We start from the raw sequence: 13,710 nt of genomic DNA, 5'->3' as shown, positions 1-13,710 counted from the left end.
TATTTATTTGCACATTTATTTATTTATAAATTATTAATTTGTATTTCGATGCGTTTTTAGTTCATTATTATAAATCTACAGACTTTTATTTTCTATTTTTTTTGAATATCTTAAAACAGTATCAATAAGGAATAAAATCCAAACAGTATTACAAGACAATCAAATAGTACGATATTATAGTATAGTATATTAGTATTATAGCTATGTTCACGCATATATACGTGTGTGTGTGTGTATACTATTACGTAAACTATATCTACGCTTATGTATGTATAAGGTTAGAATAAGTACACGAAGGTATACGATATACTATAGGGAAAGGTATTCTAAATAGAATAATGCTTCGTGCCAAAAAACTTCCTTGTAATAGACTTAAAGTCTGATATACAATAATTATGATTATTATTATATCTTCTGCGAATGAAAAATACATATTCCTTTCAGAAAAACATTCATACAATTCCAGTTTTGCGTACAAAGGTTTATATTCTTCTTAGTATCCAGTTAATGATATTAAAATTATTAATTTTTGATAGATACTTCATTTACTGCAGCATTCATTTAAAACAACATTTATTATTAAGAAAATATTTTAATATTCCTATAATAATAAATTCTTTATATAAAACTTTTGGTTTATATTTCCTTACTAATATGTTACTGTATTAGAGTTTATTATTAAATTTTTAAATTAATAAATTATTAAATTTAAAAATAATTTTTTATTATTCTTAATTTAAGAATACGTAGCATTTCGTTTTAAAACTTTTATTTTCTGGGTTTATTATCTTAATAAAGAAATTATTTAGTATTTATTTATTTAGTATTTAGAGCTGTTATATAACCTTTCCTTGGTTTTATTTTACTTTAGAGTCCCAAAAGGTTAAAGGCGTGAAATCCGCTGATTCAAAAGTTATGACTATGTAAAACCCGAGAATTTCGAATCGCCGGTCATCGACTTTCCAAACATTTAGTCATTCATTCATAAAATAACGGCTCGGTCTGCCATAATGTTGTCACGAAAATGGTTACCACCAATAAACAATTATAACTCAAATTTGAATATTAGTTAAACAATTTTTTGTCATCATGTATAAATATGTAGCTAGGTTTTCCCTGTTAAAGTAAAAGCTTACCAAGAACATATTCGTCCACGAGTTTATCATTGGCTGCATTAATTACTCGAAATCGAGGCTCCTGTCTTAACCACAAATTTTATGATGTTCATCATACGGAACTGCAATCGGAGTACGTACAGTCCCAGGCTCTTAAGCTACAAAGATTAATAACGTTTTAACAACAGGATTTTGACGTTCAAAAACGTCTTAGCAACGGTATGAAAAGAGAAACCTCAGCTTCAGCCCGAAAACGGACACTTAAAGCTACTCCTTGGAACGAACATTATCATTTACGTTCCCATTGTAAATACCCAAGTGTACGCTGTAAATTGAATGTAACAATTGCAACTGTAGATAAAGATGGTTTCAGATACATGTTCATACCTGCTACTTTATCGACCCTTATTTAGCTTGTTGATTATTTTGGAGAAGCGCGCCAGCAGTCGCATGTAAGTAGGACAAGTCAGCGGTTGATCAGGCGCGGTAATTATAAGGCGCTGTTGTTACTACTAGAATTTAAAACTTTCATTTTTTCCTATGCTTGCTTATTGTTTTCTTTCAGAGTTACTAACATTTGACTGTCTACCTAAAAGCTATGAAAATTTTGATATTAATAGAAAGAATTCAACGAAGTATATAACCAGGGAACATCTAGGTATGTCAGAAATTCCATTCTACTTTGTTTCTAAAATACTATAAATATATCACTTTCTGGACTATTCTTTCTTTAGTACCTTATAAAATACCTTTTATTTCATAATCGAAAACAGTGTTTCATCAAGAAATGTGTAACCGAATGTGATCACGATAAAACGTAACATTTTTACGGAATTATAGAACGGAAAGATAGATGGATCAAAATTAGATCGATCCTATCTTGCAGACATAAAGCTGCAGGCATACCAAGAGACAAACGGACAAAAGTAAGAAACGAGTAGCGAATACAGATCGGTTCTATCAAGTGGTCACGATCGTTAGTCACGAAAATATCGATATCACATCAAACTGAAAGTTTCAACAATACGCGTGTGCATATATACACGACGAGATAAAACTAACGACCGACCGGGGGCTGATGGCACGCGATGTACGACATGCAAATTCTTGGCGGTAACTCAACATCGTACGCGTCTACTACTCCTTTCGCAGCAATGTAAGACGAACGACGATCGAGAATTTTGTCGAAAAACTAACGGCAAAGAACGAAAAGACAAGTTGCGTTGATAGGAAGAATTGATTGGGTCATCCCCGCGGCAACCAATGGGCAAACACAAATGAAACGGAGAGAAAGTCTGGCTATGGGTTTCGAGACTACCCTCAGTTGCTTGACCGATTTCCGCACGCGATATCCCCATCTCGAGACACATCACGTACACGATCGAAACCAACCTGATTATCGTAAGAAAATTAACTGCAATTTTAACGCTGTATTTTTTCTTATACCCAATAATCATTTCGAATAACTTTCGAAGAAATTGGAGAATAATGTAAAAGAGGAAAGACGAATCATGGAGGTTTTGTAAAAGACGGCCTTAAAAACTGATTATTATTAGAGTTAGTTTTTGTGTATTCTCAAAATGAGGCTCGTGGGATTTACGATCGCCATGTGTGGATTCCTCGGATTTTGCGGTGAATCTGCGGTTTACGCGCAGAGAAACGTCGTGGGCAATCGAGGGTCTACAAAAACAAGAGCTGTTAATCTTTGTGAGTAATTAAATTTTGAATCTCTCAATTTTCAAATCTGTAAATTTTTTAAGTTAACTGTTCAGATCCATTAAATTCCAACGATTTTAACTTTAATCTTTTCTTTACACCGTCCTTCTCCCTAGATCTTATTAACGATGAAGCCAACAAAGTAGCAAACAGTAGCATAATAGCGGCGTTAGAGACAATCAATGAAAAATACCCGAATTATTTGGGCGAGGTTTGGAGCGTTCAAGTGAATGAATCTGACGTCAACGATACTCTCGATCGTATCTGCAAACCTTGGGATTCGGCTGTAAAAAAAGGAGGAACCGGAGTTCCAGATTTAGTTATAGACACGACGACAGCCGGTTTAGGGGCCAAGATATCTAACTCATTCACAGCTGCTTTGGGAATCCCCACGTTATCCGCACAATACGGTCAAGAAGGAGATCTTTTATACTGGAGGAACTTAAACACAGACCAGGAATCCTATTTGATTCAAGTGATGCCTCCGACAGATTTAATACCAGAAGTAATCAGACAATTGTGTATTCAGTTGAACATAACAAACGCTGCGATTCTGTACGATCGTAATTTCGTCATGGATCATAAATATAAAAGTTTGTTGTTGAACGTGCCAACAAGACACGTGATCAACGAAGCTTCTCAGCAAATAATGGAAATGAGAACACAGTTACCTCGTTTACGAGATTTGGATATAGTGAACTATTTCATTCTTGGTGATGAAAATACCATCAATATAGCTCTGGAAGCGGCGGAAGCTTTAAACTTTACTGGCAAAAAGTACGGTTGGTTTTTATTGACTCCGGAACTTAACGTTTGGCCGAGATGCGAGTGTAAAAATATGAACATCCTCTTCATGAAGCCAGAATTTAACAAGAAAAGCCCAATAGAGTCATCTTTGTCAAACCCGGTCATTTCTTCCGCATTTTATTATGATTTAATACAATTAGGCGTTCGGGCAATGAAATCGGCCTTGGATGACGGAGAATGGCCAGTAGAACCTAAGCATATCACATGTGACGAATATGATAAAACTAATACCCCAGAAAGAAAGGTGAACTTTTTTAATAGGTTAAAGGAAAGTTATAAAAACATGACACCGACTTATGCTGGAATTAAATGGGGATCGAAGAATGGAGAACACCGGGCCAAGTTCGAGATGTCCATTCATTTAGTGGACATAAAAGATGGGATTGTTTCAAACACTATCGATAGCGGATCTTGGAACGCGAGTATCTCCGCACCATTGCAGGTAAGCTTGTGTATACAGAATATCGATTTCTTTTCTCAATATCTTCCTTTCTTTGCGTTTACTTTTCTTCCTTGTTATTTTAAGCATTCGTATTTAACTTCAATTTCTCTACGAGTTTCAAGTATCAAAGTGTATGTTCGTTCAACATCCAGAAGAGAGCGTAGAAAGTTCATCGCGCGTGAAATTAATCAGACGAACTGATAAAGTGTGCACGTGATATTTCTAAGCAAGATTAGGTCAGTCTATTGATCAGCAAGAAAAAATTATGGTGTGTTTGAGTCACGCGACGATAGGAATCTGTTCGATAATCGAATGTCACGTCTCTAGTGTAATATCATGCAGAATTGATCACTACAGATTACATTACGATTAAATGAAATGGATCGAATTAAACAGAGATGAATGCTTCGTTAAATTTCTTCAAATTAGGAGTACTAAAATATCCTTATAATTAAATTTTTGTATTTTAAGTTGATGAATTATAAAGTGGAAAATTAATTTCTTAGTCGTGACCTTCATTTGGCTAACCATCACGATAGTCATGCCCCTGACATGTAATCGTTATATTTATTTACCTTTATTGCTGATAACGGTGCACGCTAATGGAAATAGTTCATGCAACTGTATTTGTTTATCCAATATGTAACGCGAAACCCTTCAACTACGTAATTGCAACTTGACACTCGCGAGTCATGCATCGAGTAGGTATTTATCCATTCGTTTCCAGATATCATCGTTACTTACCCTAATAAAAATATAACTGCGTTCATCGAAGTCTTATTATCAGAGGAAACGCAATATCTTTACAGAACCATCCCAGTCCTGCAAAAGAATTCGGTCTCTTAATAATTCAATTTTTACGTTTATCTCTTTAATCGACTCAATTCGAATTTAATTGCATTTTCTCTAAAGATAACGAACAACGAAGTGATGAATACCACAGCGGTGAAGAGCTACCGTGTAGTCACCATAATTCATCCACCATTTGTAATGTACAACGAAGAAAACGGCACGTATTACGGTTTCTGCATCGACTTGCTGGACGAGATTAAAGACACGGTAGGCTTTCAGTACGAAATACGAGAAACGGAGGACAGACGATATGGAAGTTTAAATCCGAATGGGAGTTGGAACGGAATGATGAAAGAGCTGATCGACAAACGAGCTGATATCGCTCTAGGATCAGTCTGGGTCACAGCGGAAAGGGAGAGGGTGGTCGATTTCACGGTGCCTTACTACGATCTGGTCGGTCTGTCCATCATGATGTTGAAAACGAAAACAACCAGCTCGCTATTCAAATTCCTCACGGTATTGGAGAACGAGGTCTGGTTCTGTATCCTAGCCGCTTATCTCTTTACCAGCGTCTTGTTGTGGATCTTCGACCGTTGGTCTCCGTACAGCTACCAGAACAATCGAGAAAAGTACAAGAACGACGACGAGAAAAGAGAATTCAATTTAAGGGAGTGTTTCTGGTTTTGTATGACTTCCTTGACACCACAGGGTGGCGGAGAGGCTCCAAAAAATCTTTCCGGACGACTGGTCGCTGCCACTTGGTGGTTATTCGGATTTATAATCATCGCATCGTACACGGCGAATCTAGCTGCGTTTCTGACAGTGTCCAGGCTAGAAATTCCAATCGAAACGTTGGAGGATCTCAGTAAACAGTATAAGATTCAATATGCGCCGGTGATAAATTCTTCAGCTTATATTTACTTCAAGAGAATGGCTGCCATTGAATGGAAATTCTACGAGTAAGTAATCGAAGAGATTAGGATTACTTTCAAGGTTGTAAGTCGAATACTTTGAAGATCAAGGGATGAAGAGCATTGATCTTGTACATTTTAGCATCTGGAAGGAAATGAGCCTTAATGATAGTTTGTCAGATGTGGAGAGGGCAAACTTGGCAGTGTGGGATTACCCTGTCAGTGACAAATACACGAAAATGTTGCAAGCCATGGAAGAGGCTGGATTTCCAGCTTCCACCGAAGAAGCGCTACGACGAGTTCGGCGTCTTGATTCGAATAACGAGTTCGCTTATATAGAAGATTCAACGACCATTAAGTATCTTACTATGACGAACTGTGACCTGGTCCAAGTAGGCGAAGATTTTTCGAGGAAGCCTTACGCCATTGCCGTTCAACAGGGATCGCCATTGAAGGATCAGTTTAACAATGCGTATGCATCTTTTGTCTACCTTAAATAGCAAATTAATTACAGAGTAATTTAATGTCATTGCCTAATTTCCTTTTGATGTAGAATTTTGATACTACTAAACAAGAGGAAATTGGAGAAATTAAAGGACACATGGTGGAAGAAGAACCCTGACAGAAAAGACTGCGACGCAGAAAACAGTCAAAGTGACGGTATAAGCATCCAAAATATCGGAGGAGTATTCGTTGTTATATTTCTAGGTATTATTTTTGCTTGTTTCACTTTGGCCTTTGAATACTGGTACTATCGACACCGTACGAAGATCACGAAGATTAATCTGAACAGCACAACCAAAGGGAAAGTCACACAAGTAAAACCACTTAGATTCAACTTACAGCCGGCGCCTACGCACGGTTTTCAGAATAGCCAACTCAGACCAAGATTTTGAGTGTGTCTGTGATAAAGAAAAAAAAAAGATATTCATGAATCGATCATCGTGTATTACAGATATATCACTTCAATGTTAATACTTACCGTTGGTTAGTGTTCAATAAAAACATAAAAAGACGATGTACAGGAATACCTAAAAAATTAACAATTTTTTTTATTACAGAAGAAAGTCTGGACCAGAATTATAAATGACATAGAGCTTCAGCGTTTGCAATGCCTTTATTTGGTTACTCCCTTTGCGTACATTACTTCGCGCAGAGAATACATATTCGGATATTCTTTCGTTTCTTTCCCCTCATATTCCGTTCACTTTCTTCGCATCACAATTCACGTACATTGCTTGTCATTTTAACTAACCTTCCTCGCGACGTCTTAACATATCACCATTTTTTTTCTTTTTTTTTTTAAATAACGTTTTACTCACCCTTTTCCTTTCGCTCTAAAAGGCATTCGTTTTTTTTTTTTCTTTTTCTAATAACGTTGTTCTCACGTTTTCGTCCGCTTATCCGCCTTTTCGCCGAGGTAGGCGTAGTATTTTGTTTTCAAGTTATACGGTTCTTTTTTTTATATACATATATATTTTTTGTTTTTCCTCACACGTACGCTTTCAATAATATTTTCCGATATTCTCTCTGAGGGAGCATTGGAAAAGCATTGGATACTCTGGGTTTCTTTAAAACGTGGAATCTGGTGGATGATGGAATTGGGGGACAGGGTATTAATCATCTAGGATGTTAAATTATAATTAGGGGGATATAATTAAGATAATCCATTAATAGTTACGAAAAAAACAACAAGAAAATAGAATAGTACTTCGATGGTTCTCGGTTTAATATCGTGCGGCACTTTTTTTTTTTTTTATCCTTTTTATTTATACTTATAAGTACTCCGTCCTCGAATATTACTCTTTTGGCTTGCTCTTCTCTTTTTTTATTCTTTTCTTTAAATTAATTCCATTCTTTTTTTGGCATTTTTTTTCTTAGTTACATTTTATTTTCATTTTTTTCTCTCTTTCCTGCAATGCATCAAATGCAAACACACATTGAACGCCTGCACATCAGATGAGAAACAAAAAAAGGAAAACTGCACGCTACAATTGCTAGAAAAATCAGCGCACTAATTATATATATATATCTTTTTTTTTCGTTTTCGTTTCTTTCTCCTCGAAAAAGTTCACATAAAATTATCAACAAGCTACAAACGAAATCTCATTGACTACGTTCTCCATACTTCTCTCCTTTTTCATCGCATGCGCTCTCATCGTTAAACGCTGCGTAAACATATACACCTTTTTTTTCTTTCTCTATTTCGTCCCATTTCTCTTTCTGCATTTTGTTTATCAAAGGATTAATAATAATTATCTAAATGAACGTTTAATATTCCTCTCGTCTCGCTTTGTTCGCGTTGCGACCATTATTTATTTATTTCTTTTAACTCTTTGTTCAACGACAACGGGGGATACATTTTTTTTTCATTTAACGGCACCATCTTGGATACATGCATAACAAATTCCACATGCCAAGAGGCCCCCCAATGTCATATTTTTACTTTTTCTCTTTTCTTTGTTAACAATTTGCGTCTTCGTCTTGAGAAAAAAAGTATAGCTACACCTCAAACTCTCCAGTCACAAAGCATTTGTAGCAGCTCATATCTATCCAGTTCATAAGGTCAACGGACGCAAAGTCGTCAGAGGCTGGCATCCGAAACTGCTACTGTGCCTTCTATCGGAAAAAACATATTAAATATGTAACGTTAATTGTAACTGCAGTAAATTCGACTAAGTACTCGGACCATATACATTCTACGTTACGCCAAATCGCGCGCTTCAAATAAAAACCCGATCGATGTAGTAATGCATCGAGACCAATCTCTCAAGAGGTGTTTGCTCAATTAAATGTTCCTCTATTTCGTAACATGTACTACATATCACGTGATTAATTACGCGTATATAAGTACATATACATATACACATCTTCCAATTTCAGGTTACATAACAACAAATGTAACAAAAAAAAAAGTATTTCAACGTTCGTAGCTCTAGTAACATAATACGTAACGTATAACAGTTTTCAATTTGACTGTTCAGCCAATAATCTTTGGTTTTATTGTATATCTGTACACATCGTACACATTCGAACAAATGAGAGAGGTCTTATTAATTTGTGTATGTTTTTTTACATAACGTTTTTTTCGTTCGTATTTTCCAGCACGATGACGGTTGACGAATAGTACAATAGAGCGCAATAAATCAAAACGGAAAAAAAAAGAAAAAATCAAAGCCTTCGGCACGTAGTATGATTTCCTTTTTATGTACACTTTATTACCTTTTCCTATCATTGTGCAGAGGTACATTAGACCGTACCCAGTCCAGTTGACCCAATGTATAGCAATCTTTCTCGATTTTCTCTTCTTCGCGAATAATAGTATCTTCCATTCCGATCGGAGTATAATGAAAATGATCCTGTTCGGAGAGAATTCTGCGTTTGACCGGAGATCGAATGGGCTCGGTTTGAACGCACTTGTCACATTGACGCACCCTGAATTTTAACGTTAAATTCGAAGATACTGGAGGAAGCGGCGAGTCATTCTCTCGATACTCCATGTAAGGACTCTCTCCACCAGGAAGATACAACAAATTTCCTGACTCAGATCTGCGATACGCGACCCGCTCTAAAGTATTGTTCACGGGAAATGTTGTCCCATCGGCCCACTGACCATCATCCTTTATTGGACGAAAGTGTGTCCGCGCGGAAGTGAGCAAATCCTCGTCCGGTTCTGGAAGGCTGTTTACCTTCAGATTTGAACGAGATTCTTTGCGTGTTCCAATGGGAGTTTTACGCGGTGCGACTGGAAAGAAGCAGCTACCTGTCTGAGGACTGTGGCCCAAGGTAGCTAAGTTACTACCTAGCCCTTTCCAGCACCATGATCCATCCATAGCTGAGTCAGACCAGTTAACATTGCTCTCTGGAATGGTATATATCAAATATTTATTTACCATTGATTTAGATGACAAAGTTAGCAACTAACTTTTGCACGTATATGAAACAAAAAATGAGAATAAAACATACATTGCAGTACGACACAGATATTCTACGTCTAACTTGATGTACTCTGTTATTTACTTACATGTCACAACGATCTCCTATCCGTTAGATATACTTAAGTCAGTATTACTATGTCGTGACACTGGTAAATTATATGTACCTAAGATACTCACTTAATTTATTCTTGTTACTACATTCATCCGCATAATCTTCAATGCTGATTAAATCGATGTCCCATGGAATGAGCGGCGAGTCGTCAACGATAGATTCCTGATACGGCGTGTCAGTAGCATAGCCATTGTCTGAGGTGGATACAGTAAAGATTGTCTCGGTAGTGTCTGTCGGCCAAAGGGGTCCTGAAGGAATAGAAAGCGTAGGTGCTGCCCAAATCGAAGCCGTGTCCTGTGCATTGCCTGGTCCTGAATCCCAAAGTGCTTCCAAGCTCTCGTCAAATTTTGCTTGTAACTGTGCCAATCGAAGTTTATCCAATTCCAATTCTAGCTCTTTTTCCCTCTCGCGTTCCATTGATTTAGCAAATCCAAAACTTTGCTTTTCTTCTGTTCTGCGTGAATCAATACTCTATAACAAGTAGATCAACTAGTCAATGATTCTTCTTGATAATATATTACGATACTTGACTTAATCTCGGATACTTACAATGGACATTTTAGTTTTCTTATTGCGAGATTTACTAGCGTTTTTATTGTTATTGTAGTTGACTCCGTTAATTTTGTTATTATTGTTGTTGTTGTTGTTATTATTATTTCCAAAATTCCTATCTTTTCTCTGAGAAAATTTCTTCAAGGTCGTAGGTTGCAAAGCAGGAAATGCCGCGTAATATCTGAGAGCTCTGTCGCGAGGTGTAAGCGACTCTAGATTCGTTTTGTTTTCATCGTCAGACTTCTTGAAATCTTCTTCTTTTTCATCTGAACCACTTCCTTCTAGGTCTCGAAGTTTCATACATAATTCGTCGACCAGCGTTTCCACCCCACACTTCTATAGAATAAAATATATTGTTGATACATGTAAAAAGATATTTAAAGTATGAAATGATAATAACAATTACAATTACGCACATTATCAGCAGCACTTGTTAAACATTGCACAACAGCACGTCTTTGTTCTGTGTCTCCTCGCGTGGGCAGTTTTGCTTTAGGTCGGGCCCGAATGCGACGTCCTCCGTTTCTACCTGTACCAACTGCTTCTTCTGGAGGGCTTAGGGCCGAGTCGGGGCAGCGCAGTAGGCTGAGTACAAATCGCGAGTACGCAACGGGGTCGATTCCCAGTGCGTCCAAGCGTGTCTCAAGCCACTGGCGCAACTCCTCCTCGGCCCTGGTACCAAACACTTCACCTCCTCCAGGGGACGTCGCTATCCCAACTAGGTGCAGTGCTGGATTCCTCATTTCCTTTTAATAAAGCTCCTCCTAGACCCAGGAACTTTCACAGACTTCACTACCTCCAGGGTGATCATCTTCTCTCCTTGAAAAGTAAATCAATTTTAACAGTTGTACACTAAATGTCGGTGTGATGAAGATTAATGAAAAAGCTAGTAACAAATCAAATTACCTATTTACAATAGAGTTACAGTATTATATTATTGTCCTTTAATGTTTCAATTTTACTGAATCCACCACCTTGACATTTACTAGATTAATAAATGTTCTTTTGTTTCTTGTTACTTGTAATTTCTCTCTTTTAGTTTCGTTGCCCACAATCAATGGTGGTACTTCCTGAGATTTCAGTTACGTGGATATTAAAAATTATTTAGTTCTTGTGCACAGGTGGTGGATATCTTGTGGAAATGAGGCTGGCAGGTCTTAGCGAAGGATAACAAATATAGTCTCCTCCCCATTTTGACACTGAAATTTTATAATTCCCAAATTATCACTTTAGACATTCTGAATGCAAATAACATTTCATGCAAATAAAGAAATACGTGTTATTTCTTTTTCATTATTCTCATTTATTTATACGATAGAAAATATAATTCTTCATTTTACAATACATGTTTTGAAAACTCTATGTTATACATATATAGCAAACTTAAATTTATAAAAGACTTCATAACTGAACTATAGAATATTGTTATCACATTTCTTACATAAACAACACTAACTGGTAATTGTGTAAAACTTTCACTTTCATATAATCTAAATAAGTGTTAGTGCCAATACATTAATAACTCATATATCATCCTATAAACATATAAAGTAATACAAAAATAAAACAATGTTTATTGAAACAAAGTTCTGTCAATAATAAATCTCACTTTTACTAACTTAGACTAATTTGACTATCTTAGTCTCTTGTAATAAGAAGCATTACCAAACAATATATATCACATATTACAAAAAAAATAAAAAGTAAAATGAGTCATAGATATTTAAACACAATAGAACAGAAATTGGTGACTAAGGTTAGTTCTCATATAAAATATCGAAGTATTGCTAAAAGATTTATTCTCTTTATTTCATAGATATAATATAATTCATAGATATAATAAATACAAAATATATTAAATGTCTAAAGCAAACTGATTTCTTAACTCTAAGTGGGAACAATATTTACTCCAGAATAGACACAAAACATTTAATATGAAATTTTGTTTATTTTACTATAACACAAAGTCAAACATATATTTCTACTCTAAATTTTTCAATGTCACGTTTTGTAACACGTTCATTTAAATTTTAGAGTATTGGAAATTTTTTATGTAAAATACAGTTAGTAATCTAAGACGCAGTTAGAATCGTACGTTCATGTATTAGAGACTATTAAATCACGTTGCACGGATCGTGGAGCTAAAATACATGTTCCACATCGTGGTCAGGAGATGAGCTATCATAGTGCGTACGCAAATAAAAACAAGCTACAGAATCTACCAGGACGAATCGACACTTTTATCAATGTTGTCAAAAACGTTTATCATTGGGTTACGCGGGTACAGGAATTCGAGCATGATAGGATAAAATTTTCGAGTTTTCCACGTATTATCAACCAGCCTCGTCCACTTGATAGGTGTCTCTCGTACTGATACACGAAAACAAACCGTAAATTCGTGTGCACAATGCTGCAGCTTGACTGTCTACGAATTGTTGGCAAAGGTATTTGTTCGAGCAATGCGAATAACCTTGCAGATTGCGCTATGCGTTTTGTCTGAGTCATAGTTCTCTCGTCAAGAGAATGAGCAACTGCATGACGTTACAAAATAACAACAAACCTGCCTTCATACACAACGCACTGTCAATTCGTGACAAGCATGGTAGCTAGTTCGATCATGATCAACAAAAATTTGGAAATTTTGACGTACCTGCATGCCTCGAGAGATGATTTTCACCCCGGCCTCTTCTACACACCCCACTCAGAGAAAAACATGGCGGCTACTAAAAGCTTCACTGCCCCTCCCCCTTCCAGGTGCTGGCAATCGCACAGTTCTTGCACAAGATTCCTTGGTCTGTTCAGAAATGAATCTTCTATCGATGATAAACATGTGATTTCTTTAGTTAGGTTCTGTTTCGTTAGTCATATTCAGAAATATATAAATTTTCATAAACATTCATAATCTAATTATCTCACTTCATTCCGTACTTCATTTTTTAGGTTTTATTTATTATAATTCATTGTAAATAAATATATATTTTACACATATTATTTTCATATTATCAATGGTACATAATGACACATAGCAGTAGAGATGGCACGTGTAATCTAGGGAGGTCGTAATGAACAGATTCATCAAACCTATTTAAATACTTTCGATGAGAATTTAATATTTCACTCTCTGATATTAAATTGATAATAAGATAAAGAGAAAATTTAAGGAAGATATATGTACATAAAAAATAAACTATATTATACATTTAAAAGTAAAATAATATTAAATTAATTATAGTTTATGTATTTATTAAATCATTCAATAATACATATTTTATAAAGAGAAGTTCATGTGTTTTCATTCGTGTAACTAATTTGCATTAGAAATGCT

At 35.9% G+C, this 13,710-nt stretch overlaps 2 protein-coding genes across 4 annotated transcripts; one reads left to right on the top strand and one right to left on the bottom strand.

Annotated features, from left to right (window-relative positions):
• Window positions 1-823: 823 nt before the first annotated feature.
• LOC117238128 (ionotropic receptor 25a) lies at window positions 824-6,706 on the top strand. Its single transcript, XM_033502779.1, has 5 exons — window positions 824-2,822; window positions 2,948-4,080; window positions 4,993-5,831; window positions 5,926-6,255; window positions 6,337-6,706. Exons 1-5 carry the CDS (start codon window positions 2,696-2,698, stop codon window positions 6,677-6,679), a joined length of 2,772 nt encoding a protein of 923 aa, XP_033358670.1. The 5' UTR covers window positions 824-2,695; the 3' UTR covers window positions 6,680-6,706.
• A 533-nt stretch (window positions 6,707-7,239) lies between these two features.
• LOC117238189 lies at window positions 7,240-13,162 on the bottom strand. Of its 3 annotated transcripts, none has more exons than XM_033502879.1 (7): window positions 13,036-13,145; window positions 11,292-11,584; window positions 10,802-11,204; window positions 10,383-10,721; window positions 9,899-10,304; window positions 9,006-9,645; window positions 7,240-8,402 (listed from the first exon to the last, which is right to left on the bottom strand). In XM_033502879.1, the coding sequence occupies exons 3-7, from the start codon at window positions 11,126-11,128 to the stop codon at window positions 8,342-8,344; spliced, it is 1,773 nt and encodes a 590-aa protein (XP_033358770.1). In that variant the 5' UTR covers window positions 11,129-11,204; window positions 11,292-11,584; window positions 13,036-13,145; the 3' UTR covers window positions 7,240-8,341. The 3 variants fall into 3 exon arrangements, with proteins under 3 accessions (XP_033358770.1, XP_033358787.1, XP_033358779.1); XM_033502896.1 differs by having other exon boundaries at window positions 10,383-10,718; XM_033502888.1 differs by lacking the exon at window positions 11,292-11,584 and having other exon boundaries at window positions 13,036-13,162.
• Window positions 13,163-13,710: the final 548 nt, after the last annotated feature.

Source organism: Bombus vosnesenskii, unplaced genomic scaffold (assembly GCF_011952255.1).
Source record: "Bombus vosnesenskii isolate JDL3184/JDL3185 unplaced genomic scaffold, Bvos_JDL3184-5_v1.1 scf7180000013264, whole genome shotgun sequence".
In the NCBI taxonomy this organism is placed as follows: domain Eukaryota; kingdom Metazoa; phylum Arthropoda; class Insecta; order Hymenoptera; family Apidae; genus Bombus; species Bombus vosnesenskii.
This window is presented reverse-complemented; position numbering and strand designations above follow the sequence as displayed.

Coding starts and splice junctions, on each gene's coding strand:
- LOC117238189 (XM_033502888.1), bottom strand. CDS start 11,128: ATGAGGAATCCAGCACTGCACCTAGTTGGGATAGCGACGTCCCCTGGA. Junction 10,305..10,382: donor AGAAAACTAAAATGTCCATT/GTAAGTATCCGA, acceptor TACTTGTTATAG/AGTATTGATTCACGCAGAAC. Junction 8,403..9,005: donor CTGCACAATGATAGGAAAAG/GTAATAAAGTGT, acceptor TTTTTCCGATAG/AAGGCACAGTAGCAGTTTCG.
- LOC117238128 (XM_033502779.1), top strand. CDS start 2,696: ATGAGGCTCGTGGGATTTACGATCGCCATGTGTGGATTCCTCGGATTT. Junction 4,081..4,992: donor GTATCTCCGCACCATTGCAG/GTAAGCTTGTGT, acceptor TTTTCTCTAAAG/ATAACGAACAACGAAGTGAT. Junction 6,256..6,336: donor AAGGATCAGTTTAACAATGC/GTATGCATCTTT, acceptor CTTTTGATGTAG/AATTTTGATACTACTAAACA.